The sequence below is a fragment of the Nymphaea colorata genome, chromosome 8, assembly GCF_008831285.2.
Source record: "Nymphaea colorata isolate Beijing-Zhang1983 chromosome 8, ASM883128v2, whole genome shotgun sequence".
NCBI classification, from domain to species: domain Eukaryota; kingdom Viridiplantae; phylum Streptophyta; class Magnoliopsida; order Nymphaeales; family Nymphaeaceae; genus Nymphaea; species Nymphaea colorata.
In genome coordinates, this window is record NC_045145.1 from 19,549,046 (window position 1) to 19,564,893 (window position 15,848).

Consider the following 15,848-nt stretch of genomic DNA (forward strand, 5'->3'; position numbering starts at 1 on the left):
CCTACTTACAGAGAAAAAGTGATCTCACACTGTTTTACAAAGTCGGTCGTTGACCAATCAGTGGCGGAGATACAAGGGGGCTGGTGTAAGCAATATATGAGTGTTGGTGTGCGCCAATGCCCGTACCAGCCCATGAAAAATTTCAGTAGAAAGGCTCAATATCATATTGCGATGACTAAAAAATTTTATAAGGTCCCTACACCAATCGAGGGCTTATGATTCAAGTGCCTCTAAGCTAAAAAATCCTGGCTCCGTCAGAAGTGACCAACGAAAGATTTTTTGTCTATCTCTAATAAACTATATCCGTAAGAAACATGTATATTAAAATAAAGGTGTAATTCATGTACCATCCTATGAAATTAGATCCAGGCAACACGGTTTTGACGATTGATTTTTTGGTTTAATGTACTGCTTTCTGCATGATTAAGTTGCACCTCGAAGGTATGACTTCCGCGTAGAAGATGGCAGGAATAAAAAAAAATTCCATCAATAATACAATGCTCAAGCGTACAACACCATAAAATAGAGAGAATTATTAGAGCAAGTCTCTTCTCATACACGTTTCCTTTCATGCGTAAGGTTAATTAATTTTAGAGTACATTTTCGACCAAGGAATCGAATGCGGCTGGCTGGATATCTGTAACATCAAAGACGGTTCAGTCAAACACGTATACGTTTTAAATTTTCTTGAATGTGTTAAACGATCGCACGTAATTTTTTTAATCTGACAATTGGAAGAAAATGGCTTGTATTGCCCCAGCTTCCTTTGCATGAAAAATTAAATTGATAGATGATATCTCACCAAATTCATATCATAGTCTATACTCGGCAGATTGGCTCTAGGTCATTGGGGCCTATTGAGGACCCAGCTCAACAACTAACTTTGATTAGCAAAAGGGGTGATTCTTCTTGCCTTTTGGATTGACAAGTATTATATTTATTAATAGAGTAGCACCCACGAAAATCAAATCGATAACGTTTTACATGAACTATTTTTTCATAAATTTTTTCATCCCTTCTACGCTCCCTTTTTGGTTTTTTCTCTTTAAAGAATGAACAAAAATTGACCAAAGAGCCAGAGGAGACCTCCTTGTTCATTATTTGGTTGTGTTGAAGAGGAAAAAGCAAGACTTTTGAAGGTGTTACAGAAAGAGACAAAGCATGGCAGAGATACACGGGATCTGGTGTCGGCCACTGCCCACATCAGCACACGAAAAATTAATTCCATTCAAAGTACTTGATATCACAACTCAAAAATTACATGCGATACTCACATCAAACCTGCATGAGAGCCCCCAATCAAAAAAGCATCGCCATTATTCTCTAACCTTTGATATGTAGCCTACGTTACTACAAAGTAGTAACTTTTTCATTATTTAATAAAATTTCTATAACTAATATTATATACTTTGATATGTAGCCTTGACCAATGGAACCTTCCGAGTGCCTATGCCCGTCAAGATTCTATCGCTACAGCCGCCCTAAGCCTCTGCGCTTCACGTTTAATCACGGGTTCATAAAGATGTTGGATGCCTTAGGATCAGATTCTGATGTAAATTTTCAAAAGTTGGATTCACGTATAGGTTTTACTTTATTCATATTTAAATGCGAATTCAGATCCTAATATGATATATAATGAATGGTACATCTTAGTTGAATTCGATCTATTGGCGTTCCTAAACATCTCTATTCACTGTTCATTATTGTCCCAATGGCCTGCAACATTTATTTTGTTGTTGGTGATGTAAATGAGTTGGTATAGAACCAGGTAAGCTGTACTCATATCCAGTAAGGCAAAATTGATGGGAATTGTAATGGTCCGGTATCTGAATCTGAACCAGGTAAGCTGTACTCATATCCAGTAAGGCAAAATAGAATCAAGATGTTTGATCCTCTTGAAATCTGAGAGCACGGGTAAATTCCTTTTTACCGGATTAATTAATTTTCCTTGCCACCCTTTTTACTTTAAAAAGGGACAAAAAAAATTTTGACACGATGATATGAGAATAAGGTACTTAGTGACGAGTGATTTTATTTTTCTTGAACGATTTTATTCCTATAGACTTCAACAACAGTGAGCAAGCTTTGCCCCAATCCAGCATAATATTGGTTTGTGCTCTAAGATAAAAGATTTTGCTTTCAGAAAAAAATGATCTCTTCAAGATATGCATCCTGGATTGCCATGAAATGTTGGGCTAAGAAATTGAGTGGCCCCATTCAGGACATTCAATTCGCATTCCTTTCTTTATGGTTCGCTTTCCAAAGTAGAGTTTAATGCACAAGACTTCTTTTTTCCCCTCATTGGTTGAAGTACTGAAAACACTTTGTTTTGCTCTAGGGAAAAGCTTTGGGAAAAAGTTTTCAAGGGTTTAGCATAGTTAGTTGGGTACAGGTACTTAGAACATGTCTCTTCGTACGTCCTTCCGGCCATATGGAGTGGTCCGTGACATCCACCATAGGCATCGATACAGCTCTGTACCCAGGAGACATGGAAAAATGAAAGGTTTCGGCTCTTGTTTCCAGTGGGTTATATTCCTCTCGCAAACTAACCATAGTAAACATGTACTTTTTAAATCCATAAGCTTCATGTTCCCAACAAGCTTTGATTCTTTGGAACTATGATGAGATGGGTAGTGGGGAATGTTGTTCCTTTTCTTATTATCATTGATGTGAACAACTCTAAATTGATATTTTTTTATAGCTTCGCACCTGGTGCAGGCTTGGAGAACTGGTAGAGCGAGAGAGCACCAACCCAGATCCGACAATTGAAGATGGTGCAATGAAAAAAGTTTGGGGTTTGAGGTTTGAACCCAATGCCCATTGTCACATTTTCATACATTATTTTTTTAGGATGAAGCGGTGGTAACACAATAGGGTGTACACCATACCTCCACTCAAGCCCAGAGCCACATGGTGATTGGTGTGGGCAGTTGCCCACACTAATCTCTTAAAATTTCTTTATTTTTAAATGAGAATCTTAAATAGTTATCTTTATATATATATAAGTGTTCTATCAGATTTGAGTATTTTTAAACAAGTGCTCCTCGAGCTAGTTCTTCTGGGTACGCCATTGCTCAAGCCCTAATGCAAAGTAGAACCTAAAATGCATAAGAATAGGGCCTTGAAGGGTTTAAATGCAGTTTTTATTCTCCATAGATCACAGATCTGAAGGGATTTGAAGTCCAGGATAGTTGAAACCCACAGTTTTACCAAAATGCTTATTTCAGCATTCACCGGTAACAGTGGATCTAAATTCATGATGAACTTGGATCCCAAATCCATGATGTAATCAAATCCATGATGCAATGTAAAAAAAAATGAGTTTTAAGATCTGATTGGACTATTGGAAGGGAGGCAGAGACTTCAAATCTGCAGATCTGATGAGATCACCAAGGTTCTGATGTTGGCAGTAATCAAACATGACTTTTAGGCAATGTTACTGTGGAAAAAAGTCTGAGTCCAACTTTTAATGGTACGAACAGGAGAAAATTTCTTTGATGTATGCATCAAACGGAGCATTAAGTTCACGTTTACGAGAAAACAGCCAACAATAAAAAAAAAAAAAAGTAAGAATTTTTGTCCTGGTTTGACAAAACAACGTATGGCTCCTCTCAACCTTTTTTTCTGCAAAACTCTCTGACCGTTCTAACATTTCCCCGCGGGACGGAATAAAATAAAGATGCCCCAGTCACTTTCGGCCACGAATTTCGGCGACCTTAAAACAAAAAAAAATGGGGGGAAAAGAACTTTCATAATAGCCGTCGTGCCCAGGAATACTTTGACAACAAAAGTTTCTGCCGAATAATGCTCGAGTCTGTATCAGTTCAGTTTGGAAAGCACCTGCTCTTTGTGAAATTAAAAAACTTTAAAAGTCAAGGATAGGTTTTTTAATCTAAACAATATGCAACAAATTAATGCAATCTGAGTTTTTTTTTTTTTGCTAACCGGATACGAATTTGACAAATCATCGCATTTTCTCATGTCCAAGAACGGATCCATAAGATTTGAAATTACTTTGAAACTAGTTGTGCTTCTGTTCGTTCCAAGAGAAATGTGAAATACTTTTAAAGTTGATAGCCTTGAATGGCGTCTCTTCCTTCCTTTCATTTTGTTTAAGATTGAGTTTGATAGCTTTGGATCTTAAATTCGAGACTATGTTTTGAGAAATCTTTAGTTCATCAACATGGATTCTAAATTCATGATATATGTTAAAAACCATGAATTTAAGGTCAGATGGAGAAGTAGTCTGATCTTAAATCCATAGATCTCATAACACTATGGATCTCAGAACTGCAGCAAAGCAAACAGAACCTAAGACTCCAGGTCCAGGGTTCCATGAGGGCCTAAGTGCAGGGATAAGGTGCTTCCAACCTAGTGTTGCACCCCATACTATACGGCTCAGGGAAATAGTACCTGCAGGAATTGAACCAAAGATGCATAGTTTCACCGACACAATGCGACCAACTATGCTATGCCTCCTAAGTCAAATTTTTTTAAAATAGAATTCAACAAAAACAACCTTACTTTATATCCACAGTCCGTTGCCACTGAAATTGATTTCTTTTAAATCGAAACTACTTGAATTTGGATTAGTATGCATACAGATCATACCTGAACAATTCATGTCCTGATCTAATGGGTGAAACAAAACTGAAGCTGGATCTGTGGGCATTAGTGAGTTCAGTGCATCAGTCTTTTATTTAATAAATTCATCATCGTAATCAAGCTTTTTAGTTTGTGCTTAAGAGGAATTTCCAGAAACTGATAAAAGCAGACTTGATACAACTAGTTAGAAGTCCGGAGTCTCTTCCACTGCACCTCATGTAAGAAAGTGCTGTGAAAAAGTAGGAGATGCACAGCAAACAGTGTTGCTCTGGACTTGATTACGTTCTTGGGGGAGTGACTTGAGCGGCATTTTGATGACCTCATATGAGATTCCTGGTGATTTGAGATCATTGGGAATCTCAAATCCACAGATTTAAAGTCAAGTCTCCCCTCTCACCCCCTTCTCATCCGGCCTCGAATCTGAGATTTTGGCCATAAATTGAGAATTTTGAATCTTCTTTTTAACATAGTGGTAAAATCTGGGTTGGATTACAACTTCAGGTCCCACATAAAGTGGATTTTAGATCACCCTCAGATTTGAGATCTAAGGCCATCAAATGCACTCTAAGTATCTCGACCCAGCTGCAGCTTTTCTATGTAATGAATCTGGAAAAAAAAATCTCCCTAAGTGGGTGTTACTCACACACACATACACACAGAGAGCGAGAGAGAGAGCTGATAAAATGTGAATGCATAACAAAATTTAGAGATAAGAAGTCATATAGATACAGGAACAAACCCCAAAACAAAATAAAAAAAACGATACAAAACAACAGAAAATTAAAAACAAGCCGTAAAGAAGAAGTGAGAAACAACATCCGGCGCCCAGAAAGCCTTCATGATAGGTAGAAGTTCAGCATGGAGGGTGTGAGATGAATGGTGGAAATCGAGACCTGCGTCACGAAAGAAGGCGTCATTGCTAGTGTTCCAATTCTGCGATCAGAAGATACATACTAGAGAGAGAGAGAGAGAGAGAGAGAGAGAGAGAGAGAGAGAGAGAGAGACGATAAAATGAGAATATATAACAAAATTTAGGGACAAGAGGTCCCCTAGGTACATCTACAAAAAACAAACCGCAAAAACAGAATCAGAAAGAGGAATTATACAATACAATGCACAAAAAAATAAGAGAGAGAGGGAAGGAGGCGCGGCACAGTCACCCAATCGCAGACGGACAGCGGCGCTTCAACCGAATGGCAAACTGGACATACTAGAGAGAGAGAGAGAGTTTGTAGCATTATATTCAGAGAACGAGTTTGAAACTTAGAAAATGACCTCAAATGCTATCAAATTAAACAGAACGAAATATGCTTATCACTCGATATCTGGTCTATGCTTGAGATATTACATGTTTATGGCCACCCCAGCTTTTAGACGCGCGCCGCCTGCAAGTTGAGCATGACCTGCATCCAGGTGCGGATGGATCGCATGGATGCCAGATCGTAAGCCAAGTTCTGGCATGTAATCAGTAGATACGGATCTTAGCTCGCGGTTGGAATATGCCCAGAATTGGTTTCCTGTTGAATCGTTACCTGAACAACACGTAATAAAACTATATGCAGCTTAACCTGCAACCACACTGCAATTTTTTCATAACAGTTGTTGACAGAGGCAGTAGATTTCGGAATCCAAATCATACCATCAATCGTTCAGCAGATAAATACAATGAAGTTCAGAAACAGTTTTTAGCTAATCTTGAACATATTTACACGCCATTCCTTTCCTTTTTCTTGTTCTCTATGTCTATGCATTCTAGCATTTATTGAAAGTGATTAGTACTAGCTCAGGAAAAAACACAACGAGCTCTTTTCTTTGAGAATATTTTCGTAACAAAGATGTCAAGACAAAAAAAGGGCATTCTTGGCCCCAGTGGCTTGGAAATTGTAAATGGATCTTTTATGGGATACTTGTTTCAAAAGCTCATTATTCCTGAATCCTGTTGTTTTAAACATCTAGATGCATCAATCACATACACAGCATGGGAATAAAGGGCTTGCGCTTGATCGTTCCAGTTGTCATCTAAGACCTCCATCCACACGGCCAAGGGTTTCGATTAGGACCAAGTCGAAGTGAGGAATTCAATTCTGAAGTGTCGCCCTCTCTTTGCATGGTCCGTACACACACACACACACACACATATATATATATATATATATATATATATATATATATATATATATATATATATATATATATATAGAGAGAGAGAGAGAGAGAGAGAGAGAGATTGTTGGTGCGATGAAATGCAGCATAACCAAGATTCCTCAGGAAAAAGCAGGCACCACGTACAAACACTTTCAGCATGGAGGCATCTCATTCCCCTCCACCTTAGTACTATTTATTATATTCCCATTAACATCAACTGTAACACATTGTGTTGCTAGTGTGATTAAGAGAGAAGGGAAAAGAAAATAGCCCTCGGACATCCTTGCATGACACGAGTTTGGATGAGATTGGCGTATGAAAGATAGCTAATGGCATCCAATTCTATACACTGGTAATGTGGTACTCACTACTCAACCATGATTTTTCATTTCATCTGTGTCAGGATATTCTATTCCTGAATGCCAATTGAGAAATGGAAGGAAAAGAAAACCAACTTTCAGCATTTGATGCCAATTTTGATTCTATTAGCTACGTTGATGTTCCATTCATGAACGGCAAAAAGAAGAGAAGCCTCACTATAAGTACCCTCCACCAGAACTGCTATCTGTGTGACCCAAACCACGGGTGTTGTTTGGTTGTCAACTAAAAGAAGTTAAAAGGTAAACATGGCATCCATGAAAGCTGAGAAACCAGCAGGCCCACAGACGCTCTTCGGGCAGCCCAAGAAGGAGCAGGCCAAAGCCAATGAAGGCGCATCACACTCCTCAAAACCAGCTCCAAAGAAAGCAGAGCAGAAGCCCCGGGAGCCCAAGAAGAAGGTTCATACTCTCTCTCTCTCTCTCTCTCTCTCTCTCTCTCTCTTTCTCTCCGTCTCTCTCTCTCTCACACACACATCTTTGTTGCGATCTTTTTGCACAGGCAAAAGGTGGAAAACCAGCATCCAAGCACTGAAAGTGGACGCCCTCTCCTCTCAAGTTGGTCACCGTGCGTGTTATAGCCATGTAACCTTGCACATGTAGCAGCATAGTCCAGCTTATGAAATAATCAACAGGTTATCCAGTTCATTCTGGTTGATAATTATGACAATGACTTAACAGGCATGTTTCACTTTTACGGTGAATAGGTGACACTGTTGTCAGGCGAAGAACTAAATGAATAGACGCCCGCAAACTCCAGAACAAACTGTAACGAGTGAATTCTCATCATTTTGTTACGTGAATTGGTGCCGAGTAAAGCCCTTTATGGGCTCACGAGAACATGCACATATACCACATTACCACCACAACCAGATGAACACAGAATAATAAAATTATAGCCTGGAGAGCCACCAGCAGCGCAAGAGGTTGTGTTAGACATGTAACTATCCATATGTCTAAGTGGATGCAATTCTAGAACAATTAAAAGCAACAGTTTACATCGTTACATTCTGCACAAGAAAGAAGAAGAAAATTTAATAGCATCTCAAGTCCTGACCACGTACCTTCAACTTAGGGGTGAACAATGCGAGGAACTTTTAGCTTCTGTCCAAGACTAGCAATCACGTTAAGGAAATAAGTTTAATGTACATTTCTATGTAAACAACAACAAACAGCTTGGAGTACACCTCATGGATCCTTAGGACTAGTCAACCATTCAATAATTCATGAAACCCGCGTTCAGAATGGACTAATTTCACGAGCCAATTTCAACATAAACTCTGGCACAAGACGACGCCTGGGTGGTGCTGCTGCATCATCAGCCTGTGCTGCTGGGTCATCCGCATGTATCACAGCAAGAATGTCATTAAGAAGCTCATCCCTTCCCCCTCTGAAAGGATCCTGCACAAATCATTCATGAAAAGGAGCACTCAGATAGTGAAAATTCTTCTTCATCCATGAAAACCGAACCATGGGGATGACGATTGGGCTTTTAGACCCAGATAATAAACAAACATATCCTAGTTGGATCTAGAATAACTAGAATTAAATCTGAGTTATACACAGGATGGAACCTAAGAACAGCAGACAAATTCCTTACGTTTGCTATGTTGTCGAGTGGCTTAATTGAATGCCAACTATTTGGACCAATGTTGCAAAAGGTGTATCGTAACATGTATTGGTCAAGCCAACCTATATGCCGTATCATAACACATCGTAATGTATCGTAAACATATCGCAAAATTATTTTTTAATTCATAAAAAAGTTAAGAAAAATCAGAAAAAAATATTAAAAAGTCAGAAAAAAATAAAGAATCATTAAAAAACTCATCACGTGTAATGAACATTCATCATTCATCATTCATAAGTCATAATATGTTAACAACACATTAAGAAAATAAAACAAATATCTTCATAAAATAAATAAAAATCTATGGTAAACTTTAGAAAGCAATAGAAAAATATGTAGAACTTGAAATTGAGAGATTATATACCTTTTATAAAACAAGAAACACAAAATCCCTCCTTTTTAAACGATGAATGGGTCTCCCACAAGTAAATCTCCTTTCGAACTGGCGATTTCTCCTTCGAATGGACAATTTATTTGACAAGTTTTTTCCATAACCAGCAAAAAAATAACTCGATCAAAAGGGGCATCCTGCCCCTTTTTCTAAAAAAGTACCGGTCATGTCATATGATACAGCAGCCGTATCATAAGATACAGCTGATACACCTTCAATACACATGAAAAATGTGTGTCTTAGGCATTTCGTATAGGTAAACACTGTATGATACATATGGATAACATTGGTTTGGACTCTTATATTTTCATATTTGTACCAGTCTCGATGCTGCAATGATGCACACTTGATAGAACTTTTCTTTATCTTTTGTTGGAAGAAGATCAAAGGCATTTTAATGAATTACCTAACACTGACATAAGTGACTGCCAATCTGCGATTCAGATTCCCTGGTGATCCACAATTGATTCATATATTATTTTGTTTACTCAAAGATATTTGTGAACTTACAGTTGCATTTCAATCTGTATAGTGATCCAAAGGAGTCAAAAAAAGACATTGGCCATAACAGGCTGGACCTGCTAAAAGTCACATCCCCAGTTGCGGCGTCAGTGGTGATGGGCATAAGTTTAAAACTTGAAAAAAACTTCTCATAAAACTTAGAACTACAAACTCCTAGAGAAGACTAATAAGTTACAGCACGCTATTCTGCCAAAAACAAAGTAAACTGAATTCCTGGATTAGTTAAGTGAAAGATAAAAGATTTCCTGGAATGGAATAGCTCGCAGCTGTCATGACCTAATTCTAAGTATCTAACCAAACTGGGCTGAGATCGCTTTTTTTTTTCTCCAGTGCCCATTTATTACCATACAATTGGAGATAATAAGATAGGTTACAGGATATTTGCGTCAGCTTATTGGCTTACCTGAAGAAACAAGTCTGTGTGTGTCTTCCCTTCGTATAAAATAAGCTTACAATGAGATCCAGCCTTCTCAAGAACACTGGCAAATGACTTGCTGGATAACAAAATATTGAAAGACATAAGCACAAAAGAAAGGGCTCAAGTGAAAAGTCAAGAGACCCTATAACATCTTAAAAAGGATCAATATATAAGTGTTTTGCATATTATTCCTCACTCGAACTGATTGAATCTATATGGAAGATCTTGGACATTTGAATTGCATTAACAATCATATATTCAATTTCTCTCTCATATCTTTAACTCCAAAAGGACATTCATGGAATCAGCCTATGTTGTAAAGATTTTGATGACCTAATCACTCATTGATGAATTTTTCAACCCATGGGTTGATGACTATGTAAGACAATTCCCTCCAAGTACTTTCAAAGCAGTGAATAGCTTGAAAACTGTGAAAAAAGTTTATGAGAAACACTAGCTCTTTAAGATCACAGGAAGCAAGATCCTCGTACTTCTATTTTGATATCTTTTATACTAACCTTTCCAATATATCACTTGCCATTAGCTTATCTAAAACAAGTAAAAGTTCTTCCAATTTTTTCATCAAAAAAATCATTTTTTAAAATTCATAATACAGTTGCTTCAGCCAGTGGCACTGTCTTAAGTGAATAAAAGCCAAATGTTATCACTACAAAAAATGATGACAATAAAAATATAAAGAATACTCCAATACATTCGTTAATACTTAATACTAAGCTTAGGGTTTACGACATGCAAATCCATATAGTAGTTTCCACAATAGAACTTGCTGTTGGGAAGTGTTATGGGAAATCAAGAACCAGAGATTTGTCATTTTAAATTGGTAAAGGAATCAAGGAAAAGATAGAAACATGAAGAAATATGTAAACAATATGCAAATCATGACAGGACAAAATCGATCTCAAGGTTTTAGCAAGAAATCACAGCCCATTTTTTAAAATCCTTTATAAAAAATTAATACCTGGCATCTAATGGTATGGAGTAGTCACTGGTTCCATGAAAAAGAACGAAAGGAGGTAGAAGTGAGATGGCTGATCGGTTACTCTGATCTTGAACAATTACTTCAGGAGAGAAGTGCTGCAAGGAGTGTTCTCCTTCCATTATGCTGCAGTTTAGTTTATCAGAAAATATCACATAAAAGAATCATGATACAGCAATAAGGATATATTAAAACCAAAATCTAGATACTACTCTTGTGTTGCTGCCAAGACAAATTCCTGAACTCCGTAGCTTCTTTAGTTAAATTTGGGAAAACTTCAGACCTTAAAACTTTGGAGAGAATTTTATAGATATTGTTACCAAAAATAGTAAACTGATAAGTTTTCCAATGACTTGGACAAGTGCTTCGAAATATAAAAGAGATAAAGGAAGAAAGACATTAAAGCTTACATGAAGAAATGAAGAAGCTAAAATGATGGAAAATATGATGATATTTGAAGATACAATGAAATTGCAGCTTTAATTACATATGTATTTGGGAAGGTATCTGCAGATATAAAAAATAGATTACGTCTGCTGTCAATTGTAATATTCTCAAAGCTGGAAACATAGCAGACATACCTAAGAAATATTGACCGATATAGTCCTCGTCTGTGGAAGTGATCAACCAAGTTCAACATGTTGTACCTATTTCATAAGAAGATATTTGTGAGAAACAGCAAAATTACTGCTCAAGAGATAAACCCGCGAGACACATAACCAAATTAGACTGATTGTAACATGCAAGTGTTCCCTACCTAGTTGACAAAAAACAAAATCTCAAAAACTGGAATGAGTATCATGCATATTTTCTTCTTTCATGTGATTCATCCCTGCCTACAAGCACATGCAGATGCAGGAAAGCAGATGCAAGCTTAGTTGCAGAGATAAACACAAACACGTGAAGTTTGAAGTTGCATATGCACAATGGAAAATAGAGGACCACAAATAATGAAATAAACCAATTTAAATTTTCATCCAGAAACAGAAGGAGATTTACCCTCCAGAGATGCCGAAATATGCCCTAATCTGTGTGATACTCCATGCAGAATGCTCTGCTTCTCCACATTCTTTCATTGCTTGTTCAACAAGAGCACAAGCAGCAATATGTGCACCAGCTGATTGCCCCATCACATATACTCTAGACAGACAAAAATATCTACATGAGAAAATTAATCAGTTCTATCAGTTTCCGTTTACAGTAACCCACATAACTTACCTGTTGGGATCACCACCATATGCAGCAATGTTATTGCACACGAATGAGATTCCTTGAGAAGCATCTTTCACCATGTCACTTATCGTCCCTTGAGGAAAATTCCTGGGATAAAATTATTGTATATATGCATATATCCACATCCATAAATGATAAAATGCAGAAGAAACACAAGATAGTGGCTTCCACATGAGAACAGAAACAGATACTGCAAAGAAGACAACCTGTAGTCAATGCATGCTACTATAACATCTCTATCTGCTAATTGTTGTCCCAAAAGAGAACCCCATGCCTTGTACCTAAAGAGACAAATTCATAAAGCTCAAATTAACTGAACAAGCAATTCACAATTAGAGAAGAAGGGGAACAATACTTAAAATTATTGAGTGCCATGCATTAAATGCAGAAAGGAAAACATTTAACAAGATCTTACCCGATGATCCAGGCACCACCAGTTACAAATGCCACGACAGGTTTTGGCTCCTCTAAGCTTAAAGGTAAATACAAATCCAACCTGTGGAGCGACCCTCGCAATATGCCAAAACCAAATTACATGGGGTGAAATATAATATTTCAAAATGCATTGATCTTTAAAATAGAGGTTATTAGTATGCCTGGTTAGAAAAAGGACTAATTCATACCGATTTCTTGCTTCGTCCCCATAAATTATGCTTCGACGAATTTGCCTTGAGTAATAATAGAAATACCCAACTGCAACATGCTGATATTGATTATGGGAAATATGTGATATTCGTGAACTTATTACATCAGAAAGTTGGTAGATAAACCACCGGTTCTCATGTGTATGAAAACTTAGCAAAAAATTCAAAAACAATTACAAGAATTGAACATTATTTAGAATATAAAATCATCTAATCAAATTAGGAGTAGCATACCCTGCAAAAACCCTGGCATAAGGAGCAAAGCATAAAGACCAAGTGCAAGGAACCTGGTTATCCATCTGTAACCTACCCTGCACAAATTTGATTTGACAATAAAGAGCAAGTATTATGATATATAACATTGTTTTGCACATCAAAAGATGATAAAAGAAAATACAAACTCTATATATATATATATATATATATATATATATATATATATATATATATAGAGAGAGAGAGAGAATGCAAGGAAAGCATAAAAATGTCGTGCAATTTATCCTAAGAACTCGAGACAGCTAGCCACCAGAGCATAAAAGAATTCCAGCAACAGATGCAGAACCTTTTGAGCTTTTAATCATAAAGCTGGAGTGAATAAAAAGAACAAAATTCAACCGAAATTGCACCATTCGTACTCCTGTCAAGCCAGGAGTGAAGTCTACCGCGTTATCCTCAAATAAAGCACATCAATGGTACTGGTCTTTCAGCAGGAGATTGAGACCTGGACACCTAAGGGACCGCCTTACAAAAGCTCAGTCTTGTTTAACTGCCTGTCAAAACAGAACAGAGTGGCCGGCCACAGGTCATGGAACCTTTGAACAAACCGTCTTAGTGTAATTCTACTAGTGGAATTTCTACTGCAGAATAGCCAGGAAATCCTCGTGGACAACTCGTACCATGACCCTGCTAAGTCAGCAATCCCATGAATAAGTACATCGATTTTAAATACCAGAATCAAAGTCTGAGATGCTGAAGCAAATTTTTTTTAGCTTTTTCTCCCTTTTTTCTGCTTTCACAATGGAAAAATTTGAACTGCAGTATAGCGACTCAAAATGCCAATTCGCACACCTTGTTCAGGGCGCACTTGTGGCAGCAGAGACATCCAGATCTACTCAGCAAAAGACATCGGTCTATGGACGTTTATCCAAGTCACAGTCGCATTCGTACTGAAGAAAAGGATGTACACCACCACTTGATGCTGGTAGAAATAACCTTTCCTCGACAGCTATAAATAGTACAATCAGGTGAAAGCAACACTTCCGCTATCACATTATAATAGTTTTGTTTCTCTCAAAGTATGTTTCACACAGTTCGTGATATGCCGGTGCTATGAAGACACATTTGATGTGGTTTTTTAACGTTAAAGACGTACAAAGAAATTATAATACAGAATCATTCTAACCACGTATTCAAGGAGGAAATAGAATATGGTTATACAATCAGATCGACACAGAGAGGGAGAGAGAGTAGCGCATCTACCCCAGGTAGCGAAGCAACGTGAAGCTGAGGCGGGTAATCAAGTACGTCTCCGCGGCAGCGTGGCCAACATCCTCTCTGAACGATGGATGTGGCGATGGGCCCACGCCTAAACCGTGGGGCCCGGAACCGACATCGCCGCCGCTCCCCGTCCTCCGCCTCCTCTGGTGTTTGGAGTTGGTGGTTCCGCCCCGGACGACGAAAGCGGAACGCTCGTCGACGCTGTCATCGCCCATGCCCCGGACCTGTCCCTCCTCCCTCTTGCCGTCCTTCTCTCCCAACAATGAGAGGGAAGACGGTGACGAAGAAGAAGAGGGTGGGCATGATGACGATGACGACGACGACGACGAGGAGGAGGAGGAGGAGGAGAGTGGAGGAACGGATCGCAGGAAGGGCACGTCATTGTCGCAATCGTCATCATCGTCGCGTCCGTGGAGGAGGAGACTGCCAAGGCTGGGGCGAACGCCAGCAATCAACTTGTGCACCACCTGCATCGACACCTCGCCAATCCGCAGATGCCTCCGAAGCAACGGACTTCCCTTCCTCCCACGCTTCTTCTGGCAGCCACCTCTCTCTCTCTCCCCACCTGGAACTATCTCATCATCCGAATCAGGTTGCTACGAGCGAGAGAGAGAGAGAAAGAGATCGTCTGTCTGTCAACAGGTGGTAGTTTCAAACCGTCGGGTCCGCCTCTCGTCTTGGAAGACAAAAAATAACTCCGGTTCTACTTCTCGCCCGGGCCAGAACACTTACGTTTTTTATCTGCATATTCTTAGAAAATGATGCCATTGCCCTCTTTAAACTTTACAATCAAACACTTGGCATACTTATATTATATTTATATCACATCCATCTTGAAATATATTTTAATGACGTGTGTTCAAACGAATAAGATACTTTTCTAACCAGTATCAGTATTTTTAATTTTATTTTTCGTGAATTTTAAATTTTTGATTCAATAAAAATTCAAAATTAACTGCTGGTAAAATTTCAAACATAAGCGGCAAATAAAGCTCGGTCTTGGATATCTAACTTAATTCCTTTAAATAAATAGGATATAAAAAAAAACAGAATATCTAATGAAGAAACTGGGTTAGATATTAGCAAAAAAAGGGCATTCGTCCATCTTATGATTGGATACATGTAAAGCTTACGTAGCATTGATATGAATCTCAGGTGGGCACCTCAAAAAGGTTTTATAAAAGATTATAAAAGGTTAGGATAGCATAAGCAACCGCCCGCCCCATGGTAGCTCCAGTAGTGATTCGATATGGTTTTTAGAAGAGAGTTAGGATGCCAGCTTTACTTCATCGTCAAAGTGAATTTAATTTGGATCAAATTATGATATGGTTCGAATATATGAACACATGATAAATTAAATATGGTAAAAAAGATACATCCAATTATTCA

General features: G+C 38.2%; 1 protein-coding gene and 1 long non-coding RNA gene across 3 annotated transcripts; one reads left to right on the plus strand and one right to left on the minus strand.

The window, feature by feature from the left end:
- The first annotated feature begins 7,312 nt into the window (after positions 1-7,312).
- LOC126410304 (uncharacterized) lies at positions 7,313-7,791 on the plus strand. The gene is made up of 2 exons (XR_007574090.1): positions 7,313-7,529; positions 7,630-7,791. It is a non-coding gene; the product is annotated as an uncharacterized LOC126410304 (long non-coding RNA).
- Positions 7,792-7,923: 132 nt separating this feature from the next.
- On the minus strand, positions 7,924-15,067 carry LOC116259096 (probable isoprenylcysteine alpha-carbonyl methylesterase ICMEL2). Of its 2 annotated transcripts, none has more exons than XM_031636730.2 (11): positions 14,442-15,067; positions 13,197-13,273; positions 12,942-13,011; positions 12,734-12,814; positions 12,525-12,599; positions 12,304-12,405; positions 12,085-12,225; positions 11,667-11,732; positions 11,068-11,211; positions 10,074-10,164; positions 7,924-8,528 (listed from the first exon to the last, which is right to left on the minus strand). In XM_031636730.2, the coding sequence occupies exons 1-11, from the start codon at positions 14,930-14,932 to the stop codon at positions 8,367-8,369; spliced, it is 1,500 nt and encodes a 499-aa protein (XP_031492590.1). In that variant the 5' UTR covers positions 14,933-15,067; the 3' UTR covers positions 7,924-8,366. The 2 variants fall into 2 exon arrangements, with proteins under 2 accessions (XP_031492590.1, XP_031492589.1); XM_031636729.2 differs by having other exon boundaries at positions 12,085-12,243.
- Positions 15,068-15,848: the final 781 nt, after the last annotated feature.